The sequence below is a fragment of the Cetorhinus maximus genome, chromosome 23 (genome assembly GCF_964194155.1).
Source record: "Cetorhinus maximus chromosome 23, sCetMax3.hap1.1, whole genome shotgun sequence".
Taxonomy (NCBI): domain Eukaryota; kingdom Metazoa; phylum Chordata; class Chondrichthyes; order Lamniformes; family Cetorhinidae; genus Cetorhinus; species Cetorhinus maximus.
In genome coordinates, this window is record NC_135901.1 from 22,304,290 (window position 1) to 22,320,163 (window position 15,874).

The window sequence follows — 15,874 nt, forward strand, 5'->3', positions numbered from 1 at the left end:
TGATGACCAGGTTCTTACCCGCAATGGAGAGGGAGCGTCGCTCCCACATTCCCAGTTTCCTCTTCACCATAGACACTCGCTCCTTCCAGTTTCTAATGTATGCTCTGGTCCCTCCGAACCATATCCCCAGCACCTTCAGGCCGTCAGTCCTGACAGTGAAGGGGACAAAGGATCGGTCAGCCCAGTTCCCAAAGAACATGGCCTCGCTCTTCCCACGATTTACCTTGACTCCCAAGGCCAGTTCAAACTGGTCGCAGATGTGGATCAGTCTGCGCACCAACAGCGGATCCGAGCAGAAGACGGCGACATCATCCATGTACAGGGAGGCTTTGACCTGAGTGCCTCCACTGCCTGGGATTGTCACTCCTCTTATGCCCGGATCATCCCTGATGGACTCAGCAAAGGGTTCTATGCAACACACAAAAAGAACAGGCGAGAGAGGACAGCCCTGCCTGACTCCAGATTTAATAGGAAAGCTATCTGATTCCCACCCATTGATTGAGACTGCGCTACTGATGTTAGTGTAGAGCAGTTGGATCCAATTGTGAATTCCCTCCCCAAACCCCATTTTGGAGAGCACATCCCCCATGTAGGTGTGCGATATTCTGTCAAAGGCCTTCTCCTGATCCAGGCTGAAGAGGCAGGTATCCACACCCCTGTCCTGCACATAGGCAATCGTATCCCTGAGCAGCGTGAGGCTGTCAGAGATCTTCCTGCCTGGCACAGTGCAGGTCTGGTCAGGGTGGATCACCAATTCCAGAGCGGATTTGACCCGATTGGCGATGACCTTGGACAGAATCTTATAGTCCACATTCAACAGTGAAATGGGTCGCCAATTTCTAATTTCCTCCCTTTCCCCCTTGTGCTTGTAGATGAGGGTGATGATGCCTTTCCTCATGGATTTTGACATACTGCCGGCCAGGAGCATACTCTCGTACACTTCTAGCAGGTCTGGGCTGATCCAGTCCCACAGAGCCGAATACAACTCCGCCGGCAAGCCGTCGCTTCCGGGAGTTTTACTCTTCTCGAAGGACTCAAGGGCCTTAGTCAGTTCATCAGGAGTTAGCGGTTTGTCCAGGCTCTCCCGTGTACTGTCGTCTAAGACCTCCGTGATAGAGGACAGGAAGGACTGGGAGGCCGTGCTGTCCGTGGGCTTCACGTCATACAATCTGGCATAAAAGGATTTGCTGATCCTCAAAATGTCGGACCGTGATGACTTTACTGAGCCATCTTCTTCCTTCAGGCTGCTGATCACAGAGCTCTCTCTGTGTACCTTTTGGAAGAAGAAACGTGAGCACGTCTCATCCTGCTCCACGGAGCGGACTCTGGAACGGAAGATGATCTTGGAGGCCTCCGAGGCAAAGAGCGAGGCTTGCTGGCTCTTCACCTCTTGGAGTTCCTCCTTGACATCGACCCCCATCGACTGCAGCCGGAGCAGATTCTGCATGTTTTTCTGGAGTTGGGACATTTCCCTCTGTTCCTTTCTAGCTTTCTGGGTGCCTTTGAGGATGAAAAACCTCTTGATGTTTCCCTTGATCGCTTCCCACCAGCGTGTCAGAGACTCAAAGAGGGGTTTCATGGTTCTCCAACCTTTGTAATCCCTCTTGAGCTCCTCAATGTTCTCTGGGGTCGGCAGTTGCACGTTTAACTTCCATGCCTCCCTGCCCACCCTCTGGTCTTCCTCTAAGTGACAGTCAGCCAGTAGGAGGCAGTGGTCAGAGAAGAACACCGGCTTGACGTCGGTGGATCTGACTGCGAACGCACGGGACACAAACAGGAAGTCTATCCTGGAACGGATGGACCCGTCTGGTCGCGACCAGGTGTATCTACGCTGCGCTCCGTCTGCAGGGTTGCTGAAGACGTCGTGCAGCTTGGCATCCTTAACTGTTTCCATCAGGGATCTGGACGTAGCGTCCAATCTGCTGTCGGCCCTGCTGGATCGTCCAGCCGCATTAATGATGCAGTTGAAGTCACCGCCCAGAATGACCGGCCTGGAGGTCGCCAGCAGCAGTGGGAGCTGCTGAAAAACCTCCAGCCGCTCGGCCCCTTGTGACAGGGCGTACACGTTAACGACTTTCTCTGTAACCTGTCTTAACTCCTCTGTCGGCTCATTTATTGAAACCAGGGACTCTCCTTGATCTAATGATGACATTCCCTGTCTGCCCAGTTATCACTTTAAGTCAACCCTTGTATTGTTTGTGCATTGTTTCATCATGTTCCCACTTTTCACTAACAAATGTTGAAATGTTTGCTCAACTTTATCATCTGTTTAAAGCTCCAAACAGAAAGGTCCAGTTTTCTCCTGGAGTTTGAGACAAATCAGCTTTGAAAATTATGCAGAGTTTCAGCCAATGAAGGAGATCCGGGCTCAGCCCCGCCCCTCATTCACTCCGATTGGTTGAAGAACCAGCCTCTCGATTCTATCCTCCAGCCGCGCCCCCTTTTTCTATTGGTCCGGAGCTGCTGTCAAACAGGCGAGCACGGCGAGCTGGAGCATGCGCAGTATGACTGTTGAGGCTGGACACCATTGCGCAGGCGCAGCGTCGAAGAGTCTGGAGCATGCGCAATGCGATTGATGGCCTTGCGGGAAGAGGCGCCTGTTTGTCCCGGAGAAGTGGAGTCAGAGCGAGGCGGTGGGTGGGAGGATTTGGAAACACTTTGTGGAGGCCCCAAACCCCCAATAAGACTCATTGATTTTATTGTCAGTCTGCAGACAGGAGCTGGAGAACTGAACCCAGGCAGAGGGGAGGGAGGGAGAAAACTGGGAGTGGAGGAAAGAAATGGTGGAGATGGTGAGATGGGTTTGGATTTCAGCCCAGGGAGGAGGGAGAGTGTGTGGGATGGGGATTTACAGCTTTGGGGGAACAAGAGAGGAATAAGTGTTCCATAGAAACTAGAATTGTCTGTTCTGAATTTCTAGGCTGTGCTGACAGTTAAGAGTTTTGTAAACTCCTTTTGCAGGATGTTAGAAGGGGAAGATTTACAGAGGGAAGCTCAAATCAAACTTCACATCCAGATTTAAAACCGTCACTCGATTCATCAGGACCTGAATATCATCAGCAATTGAACGTGGAAGGAGAAATACTTGTCTGTTTTGTCTGTGGGAAAAGATTTCAAACATCAGTGTGACTGGAAAAGCACTGAGACACACACACCCGTGTGAGAGTGTTCCAGTGAACTAACTGTGGAAAGAGCTTTAACCAGTTATACAACCTGAAAAAACATCACACCATTCACAGCGGGGTGAGACCGTACACGTGTTCTGTGTGTGGACAAGGCTTTAACCGATTATCCAACCTGGAGAGACATAAGGACTCCGGCACCATGGACAAACCATGGAAATGTGAGGATTGTGGTAAAGGATTCAATTATCCATCTCAGCTGGAAATCCATCGACGCATTCACACTGGGGAGAAGCCGTTCACCTGTTCCGTGTGTGGGAAGGGATTCACTCAGACAACCAAACTCATGTCACACCAGCGAATTCACACTGAGGAGAGGCCATTCACCTGCCCTGTATGTGGGAAGGGATTTACTCAGACATCCTGTCTTATGTTGCACCAGCGAATTCACACTGAGGAGAGGCCGTTCAGCTGCACTTACTGTGAAAAGAGGTTCAGGTCTTCATCTGACCTCAATATACACCAGCGACTTCACACTGGTCAGAAGCCATTCACTTGCCCTGTGTGTGGGAAGGGATTCACTCATTCATCCGGCCTTAGGTCACACCAGCGAGTTCACTCTGAGGAGAAGCCATTCAACTGTACTTCCTGTAGAAAGAGTTTCAGGCATTCATCTGCACTTGCTGAACACCAGCGAGTTCACACTGGGGAGAGGCCGTTCACCTGTTCTGTGTGTGGGCAGAGATTTACTCAGTCATCCAGTCTGCTGAGACACCAGCGAGTTCACACTGGGGAGAAGCCGTTTAGCTGCACTTCTTGTGGAAAGAGTTTCAGGCAGTCATCCACCCTCATTGCACACCAGCGAGTTCACACTGGGGAGAAACCGTTCATCTGCTCTGTATGTGGGAAGAGATTCACTGTATCATCCGCCCTCGAGTCACACCAGCAAATTCACACTGAGGAGAAGCCATTCAGCTGCACGGACTGTGGAAAGAGGTTCAGGTGTTCATCTGCTCTCCTGGCACATCAGAGAGTTCACACTGGAGAGAGACCATTCAACTGCTCCGTGTGTGGGAAGAGATTCACTCGGTCCTTCAACCTAGTGACACATGAGCGAGTTCATAAGTGACTGCAGGGGTTGGATTCTGCTGTTATCGCTGCTGTTAATCATGTTCAGGATTAATAGTCTGACAATGTCAAGTTTGTTTCTGCTGATGTTAACAACCCCTATAACTGGATGGAGCTTAATATTCTGGAGATGTCACTGATACTCGGGGCTGCAGTGTCCCTTTTTAAAAACACCATCTGTGATCATTCCCCTTAATTCATGAACTCTGCTGGAAGGTCGGATGCGTTCCACAGGACGTGCATGACACAAAAATAATCACAATTTACAAAAACAAAGGGGACAAAGGAGATTGCAGCAAAAACTTTGTCCACCAAAGTCCCTCTGTCTCATCCACTCCTTTCATGACAACATACCTTGTACTGTACAGTTTGGCGGCTCCACTTCTGACAGTTTCAGGGTGTAGAATGGAGTGAAACAGGGCTGTGTCCGAGTCCCCAATTTGTTTGCTATTTTCTTCTCCATCTTCCCTGCAGATATGGAAGGAGTTTCCCTGAATACTTGGTCAGACGGCAAACTCCACAATCTGTCCAGACTGAAAGTGAAGACAAAATACAGCCTGTCTCGATCAGAGACCTCCTCTATGCTGATGATGTCATGCTTGTGACTCACACAGAAACTCAGCTACAAAGACTCATGGACTGTCTCTCCCGTGTCTGTAACTTGTTCTCCCTTACTGTAAACATCAAGAAAACTGTGGTTTGGGGACTGGGTGTCCGTCCTTGATCACACTGGAAGTGGCCGGTGAAATCTGTGACTTTGGGTCCACAACGACAGACAATCTGTTTCTTGATGCAGAACTCGATACATGCATCGGGAAAGTGGCTCCACCTTTGGCCGACTCACATCAAGCTGTCTCTCAGCATCAAGATGCTGGTTTATGAGGCCTGTGTCCTCAGCACCTTGTTGTCTGTCTGTGAAACATGGACGATTTACAGTGATCAAGAAAGGAAGCTCAACAACTTTCACTTTCGCTGTTTGCAGCACATTCTGGGCATCTCAGGGAAAGAATCAGGAACGTGGCTGTCCTCTCAAAGACAAATCTCCCAAGTAGGCTGGCTCTCATCAAGCAGAGATGACTTCACTGGCTCTGAAGAAGAGTCATATGGACTTGAAACATTAACGCTGTTTCTCTCTCCACAGATGCTGTCAGACCTGCTGGGTTTTTCCAGAATTTTCTGTTTCTACCCCATAAGAGGCTTCTGGCCTCTCTTCCATGGTCTTGTCCATGCCTGGGTGGCTCTGGAGACGGAGCATGTGGTGTCCACTCATACGGCTGATACTTTCCACCACTGGTGGGTACCTCAAGGTACAGAATGTCTCAGAGACACTGAAAACAACATTCTGGTTTAGTTAGGAAGGTTCTCTTCACTCTTGTTGGGGCTTTGATGCTGATTTTGGGCCCTTTTCATTTAATTGGACAACGTGCTTGAGAGAAGAAAGTATGTTCTATAGAAACTAGAATTGTCTGATCTGAATTTCTATCCTGGACTGATAGTGATAACTTTTGTCAACTGTATTTACAGGATATTAGAAGGAGATGACTTGAAGATGGAAAACTCAAACCAAACATCTCATCACAATCTGACAGAGTCACTCAATTCATCAGGACCTGAATATCATCAGTCTTTGAATGTCGAAGGAAAAATGTTTGTTCTGATTGTGGGAAAAGATTTCAAGCGTCAGTGTGGCTGGAAAAGCACCGAGACACACACACCCGAGTGAGAGTGTTCCAGTGCACTGACTGTGGATAGAGCTTTAACCAGTTACACAGCCTGAAATAACGTCACAAGATTCACAGCGTGGAGAGACTGTACATGTGTTCTGTCTGTGGATGTGGCTTCAACTGATCGTCCAACCTGGAGAGATACAAGGACACTGAGACCACAAAGAAACCGTGGAAATGTGGGGACTGTGGGAAGGGATTCACTTGCCCATCCCAGCTGGAAGCTCATCGACGCACTCACACTGGGGAGAGACCGTACACCTGCTCCGCGTGTGGGAAAGGATTCACTCTGATGTCCAGCCTTCAGTTACACCAGCGAGTTCACACTGACGAGAGGCCTTTTAAATGCTCTGACTGTGGGAAAGGCTTTAAAATCTCACCGGACCTAATTAAACACCAGCTTGTTCACACTGACGAGAGACCATTCAGTTGTTCTCAATGTGAGAAGAGATTCAGACAATCGCCTCACCTCATTCAACACCAGCGAGTTCACACCGGGGAGAGGCCGTACACCTGCTCCATGTGTGGGAAGGGATTCACTTCATCATCCAACCTGGTGACACATCAGCGGGTTCACACAGGGGAGAAGATATTCACCTGCTCTGTGTGTGGGAAGGGGTTTTCTCAGTCATCAAACCTGCTGACACACCAGCAAGTTCACACTGGGGAGAGGCCGTTCACCTGCTCTGTGTGTGGGAGGAGATTTGCTCGATCGTCTCACTTGCTGACACACCAGCGAGTTCACAAGTGACTGCAGAGGTTGGATTCTGCTGTTAATCACATCCTTTGTTTCTGTTGCTGTTAGTAATGCTTATATCTGGGCTGGAGTTTACTATTCTGGATATCTGTCAAATAAATGAGTTTAGATGAAAGCAGACAGCGCTGTTGTAAGAACCTAAGAGAAGGGAAGAGAAGCGTGAGAGGTGTGTCTCCAGTTGCAGCTCCTGGAAGCCCGGGCTTTGGAGCTGGAGCGGCAGCTGGGGACACTGTGGAGCATCTGCGAGGCGGAGAGTATCATAGAGAGGTGGTCACACCGTAGGCTAAGAGTCCACAGGCAGGAAGGGAATGGGTGACCACCAGGCAGAGCAAGAGGACTAGGCACGCAGTGCAGGAATCTCCTGTGGCTATTGCCTTGTAAAACAGATATACCACTTTGGATACTGTTGAAGGGAATGGCCTCTCAGGGGAAAGCAGCAACAGCCAAATTCGTTGCACCGTGGTTGGCTCTGCTGCACTGGTGAAGAGTAAAAAGTGTGGGAATGCAATAATTAATTCAATTGGAAGGGGAATAAATCGACATTTCTGTGGCCGCAAACGAGACTTCAGTATGGTATGTTGCCTCCCTGGTGCTAGGGTCAAGGATGTCTCAGAGCGGCTGGAGGACATTCTGAAGGGGGAGGGTGAACAGCCAGTGGTCCTGGTACACATTGGTACACACGACATAGGCAAAAAAAGGGATGAAGTCCCAAAAGCAGAATATAGGGAGTTAGGAAATAAGTTGAAAAGTAGGATCTCAAAGGTAGTGATTTCAGGATTACTACCAGTGCCACTTGCTAGTCAGAGTAGAAATAGCAGGATATGTCGGATGAATACGTGGCCGAAGAGATGGTGTGAAGGGGAGGGTTTCAGATTCCTGGGACATTGGGACCCAGTTTTGGGGGAGGTGGGCCCAGTACAAACTGGACGGGTTACACCTGGGCAGGACCGGGACTGATGTCCTAGGAGGAACATTTGCTAGAGTGGTTGGGGAGGGTTTAAACTAAAATGGCAGAGGGATGGGAACCTATGTAAGAAGTCAGAGGAAGGGGAATCAAGGACAAGAACAAAAGACAGAAAGGGGAATAAGAAAAGTGATAGGCAGAGAAATCAAGGGCAAGAATCAAACCAGGCCCTCAGTGAACATTAGTGGGAACAGGGCAAGTAATGTTAAAAAGACAAGCCTTAAGGCTTTATGCCTTATTGCGAGGAGCATTCACAATAAAGTGGATGAATTAACTGCGCAAATAGATGTAAACAGGTATGATATAGCCGGGATTACGGAGGCATAGCTGCAGGTTGACCAGGGATGGGAACTGAACATCCGGGGGGAATTCAGTATTTCGGAAGGAAAACAAAAAGGAAAAGGCGGAGTTGCATTGCTGGTTAAAGAGGAAATTAGCTCAATGGTGAGGAAAGATATGAGCTCCGATGATGTGGAATCTGTATGGGTAGAGCTGAGAAACACTAAGGGGCAAAAAACGCTAGAAGACGTTGTATATAGACCCCCAAGCTGTAGTGGTGATATTGGGAATGGCATTAAACAGGAAATTAGAGACGCATGCAATAAGGGAACATCTGTAATTATGGGTGACTTTAACATGCATATAGATTGGGCAAATCAAATCAGTAACGATACCGTAGGGGAGGAATTCCTGGAGTGTGGACGGGATGTTTTTCTGGATCAATACTTTGAGGAACCAGCTGGAGAACAGGCCATCCTAGATTGGGTATTATGTAATGAGAAAGGAATAATTGGCAATCTAGTTGTGCGAGGCCCCTTGGGGATGAGCGACCATAATATGAATTAATTCTTCATCAAGATGGAGAGTGACGTAGTTGATTCTGAGACTAGGGCCCTGAATCTTAATAAGGGAAACTATGATGGTATGAGGCGTGAGTTGGCTATGATGGATTGGGAAACATTACTTCAAGGATGAGGGTTGATAGGCAATGGCAAACATTCAAAAGAGTGCATGGGTGAACTGCAGCAATTGTTTATTCCTGTCTGGTGCAAAAATAAAATAGGAACGGTGGCCAAACCATGGCTTACAAGGAAAATTAGAGATAGTATGAGATCCAAGGAAGAGGCATACCATTTGGCCAGAAAACGTAACAGGCCTGAGGATTGGGAGCAGTTTAGAATTCAGCAAAAGAGGACCTGGCGATTGTTTAAGAAGGGGAATGTAGGGTACAAGAGTAAGCTTGCCGGGAACATAAAAACTGACTGTAAAAGTTTCTGTAGGTATGTGAAGAGAAAAAGATTGGTGAAGACAAATTTAGGTCCCTTACAGTCAGAAACAGGAGAATTTATAATGGGGAACAAAGAAATGGCTGACCAACTAAATACATTCTTTGGTTCTGTCTTCACAAAGGAGGACACAAATAACATACCAGAAATGTTGGAGAACACAGGGTTTAGTGAGAGGGTGGAACTGAAAGAAATCAATATTATTAGGGAAATTGTGTTGGGGAAATTGATGAGATTGAAGGCAGATAAATCCCCAGGGCCTGATAATCTACATTCCAGAGTACTAAAGGAAGTGGCCCTGGAAATAGTGAATGCATTGGTGGTCATCTTCCGAAATTCTATAGACTCTGGAACAGTTCCTACAGATTGGAGGGTAGCTAATGTAACCCCACTACTTAAAAAGGGAGGTAGAGAGAAAACAGGGAATTGTAGACCAGTCAGCCTGACATTGGTACTTGGGAAAATTTTAGAGTCCATTATAGAAGATTTAATAGCTGAGCACTTGGAAAACAGTAGCAGAATTGGACAGAGTCAGCATGGATTTATGAAAAGGAAATCATGCTTGACAAATCCACTGGAATTTTTCGAGGATGTAACGAGTCGAGTTGATGAGGGGGAGCCAATGGATGTGGTTTATTTGGACTTTCAGAAGGCTTTCGACAAAGTCCCACATAGATTGGCGTGTAAAATTAAAGCGCATGGGATTGGGAGTAGTGCATTGAGATGGATAGAAAACTGGTTGGCAGACAGGAAACAAAGAGCAGGAATAAACGGGTCTTTTTCCGAATGGCAGGCAGTGACTAGTGGGGTACCGCAGGGATCGGTGCTGGGACCCCAGTTATTCACAATATATATTAATGATTTAGATGAGGGAACTAAATGTAATGGATCCAAATTCGCAGATGACAAAAAGCTGGGTGGGAGGTTGAGCTGTGAGGAGGATGCAGAGATGCTTCAGTGTGATTTGGACAAGCTGAGTGAGTGGGCAAATGCATGGCAGATGCAGTATAATGTGGATAAATGTGAGGTTATCCATTGTGGTAACAAAAACAGGAAGGCAGATGATTATCTGAATGGCTATAAATTGAGAGAGGGGAATGCGCAACGAGGCCTGGGTGTTCTCGTACACCAGTCGCTGAAGGTAAGCATGCAGGTGCAGCAGGCAGTAAAGAAGGAAAATGGTATGTTGGCCTTCATAGCCAGAGGATTCGAGTACAGGAACAGGGATGTCTTCCTGCAATTGTACAGGACCTTGGTGAGACCACACCTGGAATATTGTGTGCAGTTTTGGTCTCCTTATCTGAGGAAGGATGTACTTACTATGGAGGGAGCGCAGCGAAAGTTTACCCGACTGATTCCTGGGATGGCGGGACTGACATATGAGGAGAGATTGAGTCAGTTAGGATTACATTCGCTGGAGTTCAGAAGAATGAGAGGGGATCTCATAGAAATCTATAAAATTCTAACAGGACTAGACAGGGTAGACGCAGGAAGGATGTTTCCGGTGGTGGGGGCGTCCAGAACCAGGGTTCACAGTCTGAGGATATGGGGTAGACCATTTAGGACTGAGATGAGGAGAAATTTCTTCACCCAGAGAGTGGTGAGACTGTGGAATTTGTTACCACAGAAAGTAGTTGAGGCCAAAACATTGTATGTTTTCAAGAAGGAGTCAGATATAGTTCTTGGGGTGAAAGGGATCAAGGATAGGGGAGAAAGTGGGAGCAGGCTATTGAGCTGGATGATCAGCCATGATCATAATGAATGGCAGAGCAGGCTCGAAGGGCCCAATGGCCTACTCCTGCTCCTAGTCTCTTTGTTTCTATAAGGGCTAGGAGCGGGATTAGACTGAATGACCTGTCACGCCTGCTCCGCCATTCAAAACGATCATGGCTGATTTCAGCCTCAATTCCACTTTCCTGCCTGTTCCCCATGATCCTCAATTCCTTGAGAGAGCAAAATTCTGTCTTAGTCTAAATCTCAGTCTTCAACATCTTCAACGATGGAAACTGAAAATGAAACTTTATAGGACTGAAGGAGGCCATATGGCCCATCATGTCTGTGCCAGCCCAATCCCACTATCCAGTTCTTCGTCTGTAACCTTGTAGGTTACAGAATGTCAAGTTCGTGACTTTATTGATTGGTGCTATGGTCAGTCTCCACCTCATTCCCAAAAAATAATCACAACCTGAATTGTGAATCACAATGGTGGGGCTTTTACCCAGCATTCCCCGAGGTAGAGAATGTCCCCTATCCACACAACAGGAGACCAGTGCACAGGCTCAGTGCCCCCCAGTGTTTGGAGTATGCACAGTGTCAGTCATGACCACGGAGAGCCACTTGTTTGTCGCTCCTGCAACTGGTAGAGGGAGCGATGGAGCCGGCAGCTGGACGGGGAGGATTTGGAAACACTGTGGATCCGCAAACCCTGAGGAATAATTATCAGCTCCTGGTTTGCAGCTGCGGGGCTTCTCCCTCCAGGGAACAGGCCCAGGTTAACGGCCGCCATCCTGGGTCAGCGAGTGGAGGATGGTTCACATCAGAGGATGGGGGAGGGGGGACAATAAATAAGAGGTTACACTTTGGGCTCAAATCAATGAGGACTCTGATCTCTCTTTGGGAAACTGTTAACAAATAGCTCCATGTAAAATGAGCTCAGGGTTACATTGGGCAGGAAGAGAAGCAGAAACCAAAATGGGACAAGAGACTGAGTTTAAATTAGTTAGGGAGAGAAAGAAGGAAGTAGGAAGGAAACCCTGGGAGGATTGGAGAAACCACTTTCATGATTGCTCATTAAATCTCCACACAGTAAGTTCTGGACACAAGGTTAACATCTGATATTCTGTATGGTCGGTCAGGATGATTCAGATTAATAGGTAATTGGTTTGGTTTGATAGATAATTCGTTTATGGAAAAGTCATCACGTACTGAATTGTGATGATGATACAAATAAAACAAGTAATCATCATTCATGACGTAGTTATAGGAATATTAAAATAAAGTGAAAATATTAATCAGTTAAAGGATTGCACAATTATGATCATTTCAGCATAAAGTCATTACAATATGTTACAAAATGCAGGACTCCTTAATTTATAGAATAGAAATGAAAGGTCTACTGCACTCTGCATTTTCTATTGAAGTCCTTTGATCATATGTTGTCAACTTGAGTTCATTAAACTCTCAATCATTTACATCCTATTTATGAGTTTTATACAGTGGGCGATCGGGCTGTCTTGTAGTGTATTTGTTCCAGAGCTTATTTGCAGATGTTCTCTTTTCTCCTGAACTCTATTATACATTTACTTCCGTGTGGTTGGGCAGTGCCTTTGAGAGGTGGGATTCTGGAGTTTTCTGCTGAAGTCTAGACAGAGTTTTTCCCACATTTCAGCAAGGGAACACACATTTGATTGTGTAATGTTTTGTCATGAGTCATGAATGAAGTGAATTATTGAACGTTTTGCTATCTCTGTAAGATTTGTTGAAAGAATTATTTATCCAACACTTTATTTGGATTTTAGCCAAGGGAGGAGAGAGTGTGTGGATGGGGATTTACAGCTTTGGGAGAACGAGAGGAAAAATGTTCCAAAGGAACTAGGATTGTCTGTTTTGAATTTCTGTCCTGGACTGTCAGTGATGTTTATTGTAATCTCCTTTTACAGGACTTTAGAAGGGGAAGATTTGCAGATCGGTAACTCAAACCAAAAATCACATCAAGATCTGACAGAATGACTCAGTTCATCAAGACCTGAACATCATCGGCTTTTGAATGTGGAAGGAGAAATGTTTGTCTGTTCTGACTGCAGGGAAAGATTTCAAACAACTGGGAAAAGCACCGAGACACACACACACCCGAGTGAGAGTATTCCAGTGCACTGATTGTGGAATGAGCTTTAACCAGTTGCACAGCCTAAAAACAAACAGAACCATTCGCCGTGTGGAGAAACCATACACGTGTTGTGTGTGTGAATGAGGCTTCAACTGATTGTCCAACCTGGAAAGACTTAAGGACACAGACACCGTGGAGAAACCATGGAAATGTGAGGACTGTGGGAAGGGATTCAATTACCCATCGCAGCTGGATATTCATCGACGCAGTCACACCGGGGAGAGGCCGTTCACCTGCTCGGTGTGTGGGGAGGGATTCACATTATCATCCAGCTTACATATACACCAGAGGACTCACACCGGGGAGAAGCTGTTAACCTGCTCCGTGTGTGGGGAGAGATTCAATTTTCTGTCCCAGCTGCTGAGACACCAGCTAGTTCACATTGATGTGAGAGGCTGTTTAACTGCTCTGATTGTGAGAAGAGCTTTAAAAGACGAGAGGACCTGGTCATGCACCAGTTTGTTCACACTGAGAGACAGTTCAGTTGTTCTCACTGTGGGAAAGTGTTTAGACAATCACTGAACCTCATAAAACACCAACATGTTCACACCAGAGAGAGGGCACTCACCTGCCTCGTGTGTGGGAAGGGATTCACTTGACTATCTCACCTCAGCTCACACCAACTTGTTCACACTGATAACAGACCTTTCCAATGTTCTGAATGTGAGAAGAGCTTTAAAACTGCAGGTGATCTGCTGAGACACCAGCGAGTTCACACTGCTCCATCTGCCAGAAGGGATTTATTTGTTTGACCAACCTCAAGCTGCACCAGCGAGTTCACTCTGATAGGAAACCTTTCCAATGTTCTGACTGTGAGAAGAGCTTTAAAACTACAAGGGATCTACTGATGCACCAGTGCATTCACACAGGGGAGAGGCCATTCACCTGCTCCATATGTGGGAAGGGATTCACCTGTTCATCCCACCTACTGACACACCAGCAGGTTCACACTTGAGAGAGGTTGTTCACCTGCTCCATATGTGGGAAGGGATTCACACGTCTAGCTCACCTCAATTCACATCAACTTGTTCACACTGATTACAGACTTTTCAAATGTTCAAAATGTGAGAAGACTTTTAAAACCACAGGTGTTCTGCTGAGACACCAGTGAGTTCGCACTGTGGAGAGGCCATTCACCTGCTCCGTGTGTAGGAAGGGGTTCACTCATTCATCCCACTTAATGAGACACTAAGGGGTTCACAATTGAACAAAGGGGTTGGATTTTGCTGTTATCACTGCTGTTAATCACATACAGGACAACCAGGTTCATTCTGACAGTTGGGCTGATGTTAATAACCATGTAACTGGGCTGAAGTTTGATTCATTTGACAGATCTCAAGATATTCATGTTGTTTGAAACATGGAGTGTTGTGTCCTTAATTTCTCTAAGATAAGAGGAGAATAATTGATGTCCTGTTACTGACTGCTGCTTTTTTGGGTCTTGTTTCCTTTCTAACTCAAGATTATTTCAGTTCTCATACCTTCGGTTACTGTCATGGACAACTCCCAGCTCCCCATACCTTCTAGAATGTCTCTCCTGGTCTTGGGATCCTGGGAAGGTATGTGTAGCACTCCCGGGATCAATAAACACAAAACCCAGCCTTTTAATCACTCTCAACTACTGGATTTAGTGTGGGTCCCCCACAGCAAAAGTCAAATAAATCAGTTTTGTGTTAAACACACAGTGTGTTTATTATTTAAAATATATGTAACACAAGTTAGTTCCTTTTGAAGTGCTCTCCCTCTACCCCATCCCCACCTCAATAAGATTAAGGTTCGGGAGTCATGGATTAAACAAAAAAAGTGTTCAAGTTCCTCAGTGATTTTAAAGTTGTTTATTAATTATTAAGTAGTTTATTAAGAAGAACCAGATTAAATATCATAAACTAAATGGATATAAAATTACACCTGACCTGTGACAGGTGAGAGTGGTTTTGACAGCAGTCTCTTGTTCGATGTTTGCAGCTGCTTTCTCTTTTGTTCTGTCTTCTCGAGCTGACTGAGGGGTTAGGAAGTTAGGAATGTTTCTGCCGATGAGGACTGTCCCCTTTCCCGCTGAGCACCCGTTAAAATACTTTATTTCTAGGGTCTGGTAGTTTACCCCATGTCAATCACTTGTTTGATTCCCCATCTGGTCAATGACCAGAGGCGAGGTAGCCATGGTGTCACCCCCTCCCCTCCACCCTTGTCCATCACTTTGCTTCAAGATCATCTTGCAGCTTATCTTGTTAACTCCTGCCAGACACTTGTCTAGATTCTTCTTGGCTGTTATCTGTTTGTCCCTGGCTATGGCTGCTAAGAACTGTTTTTTCAAAGTGAGAGAGAGAGACAGCAGAGTCAAAGTAACAACCTTGTGTCAGACAGTCTTATGCAATACCTGCTGATTCTATAATAATTCTGTAATGTTCTTAAAGATATATCTCTTACAGCACTCCCCTTTGAGAAGGAAATATCCTCACAACTGTTTCTGACTAACCTAATAATTTCTACACTAGAGCTTGTTTCCCTAATTTCTCGATTACATACCATAGATAACATACTAAAGCTACTGGAATTATCAGAATCATCGTGACAAAATATTAATTTGAATCACCCTAATTCAACTATACAGAAGAACAGACATTAACCTTGTGTCCAGAACTTTCTGTGTAGAGATTTAACGAGCAACCGTGAAGGTGGTTTCTCCAAACCTCCCAGGGTTTCCTTCCTTCCTTCTCTCCCTCGCTAAGTTGAAGTCAGTCTCTTGTCCCGTTTTAGTTTCTGATTCTCTTCCTGCCCAATGTAACCCTGAGCTCATGTTTTACAAGGACCAAATATTTTGATAGCTTCCCGAACAGATCAGAGCCCTCCTGAAACAAAAACAAAAATTGCTGGAAAAACTCCCAGCATCTGTGGAGAGAAAGACAGAGTTAACGTTTCAAGTCCGTATGACTTCTTCAGAGTCTTTCCACAGATGCTGTTAGACCTGCTGGGTTTTTCCAGCAATTTTTGTTTTTGTTTCAGATTT

The 15,874-nt window shown here is 46.2% G+C and overlaps 2 protein-coding genes across 4 annotated transcripts; both read left to right on the forward strand.

Annotated features, from left to right (window-relative positions):
- Positions 1–2,533: 2,533 nt before the first annotated feature.
- Positions 2,534–14,641, forward strand: LOC144697293 (uncharacterized). 3 transcript variants are annotated; one of them, XM_078569253.1, is made up of 3 exons: positions 2,534–2,633; positions 5,775–6,733; positions 12,641–14,641. In XM_078569253.1, exon 2 carries the CDS (start codon positions 6,267–6,269, stop codon positions 6,723–6,725), a length of 459 nt encoding a protein of 152 aa, XP_078425379.1. In that variant the 5' UTR covers positions 2,534–2,633; positions 5,775–6,266; the 3' UTR covers positions 6,726–6,733; positions 12,641–14,641. The 3 variants fall into 3 exon arrangements, with proteins under 3 accessions (XP_078425379.1, XP_078425377.1, XP_078425376.1); XM_078569251.1 differs by lacking the exon at positions 2,534–2,633 and adding an exon at positions 2,693–2,792; XM_078569250.1 differs by lacking the exon at positions 2,534–2,633 and having other exon boundaries at positions 4,722–6,733.
- LOC144697080 (uncharacterized) lies at positions 2,863–4,712 on the forward strand. Its single transcript, XM_078568892.1, has one exon. The coding sequence runs from the start codon at positions 3,325–3,327 to the stop codon at positions 4,249–4,251; it is 927 nt and encodes a 308-aa protein (XP_078425018.1). The 5' UTR covers positions 2,863–3,324; the 3' UTR covers positions 4,252–4,712.
- Positions 14,642–15,874: the final 1,233 nt, after the last annotated feature.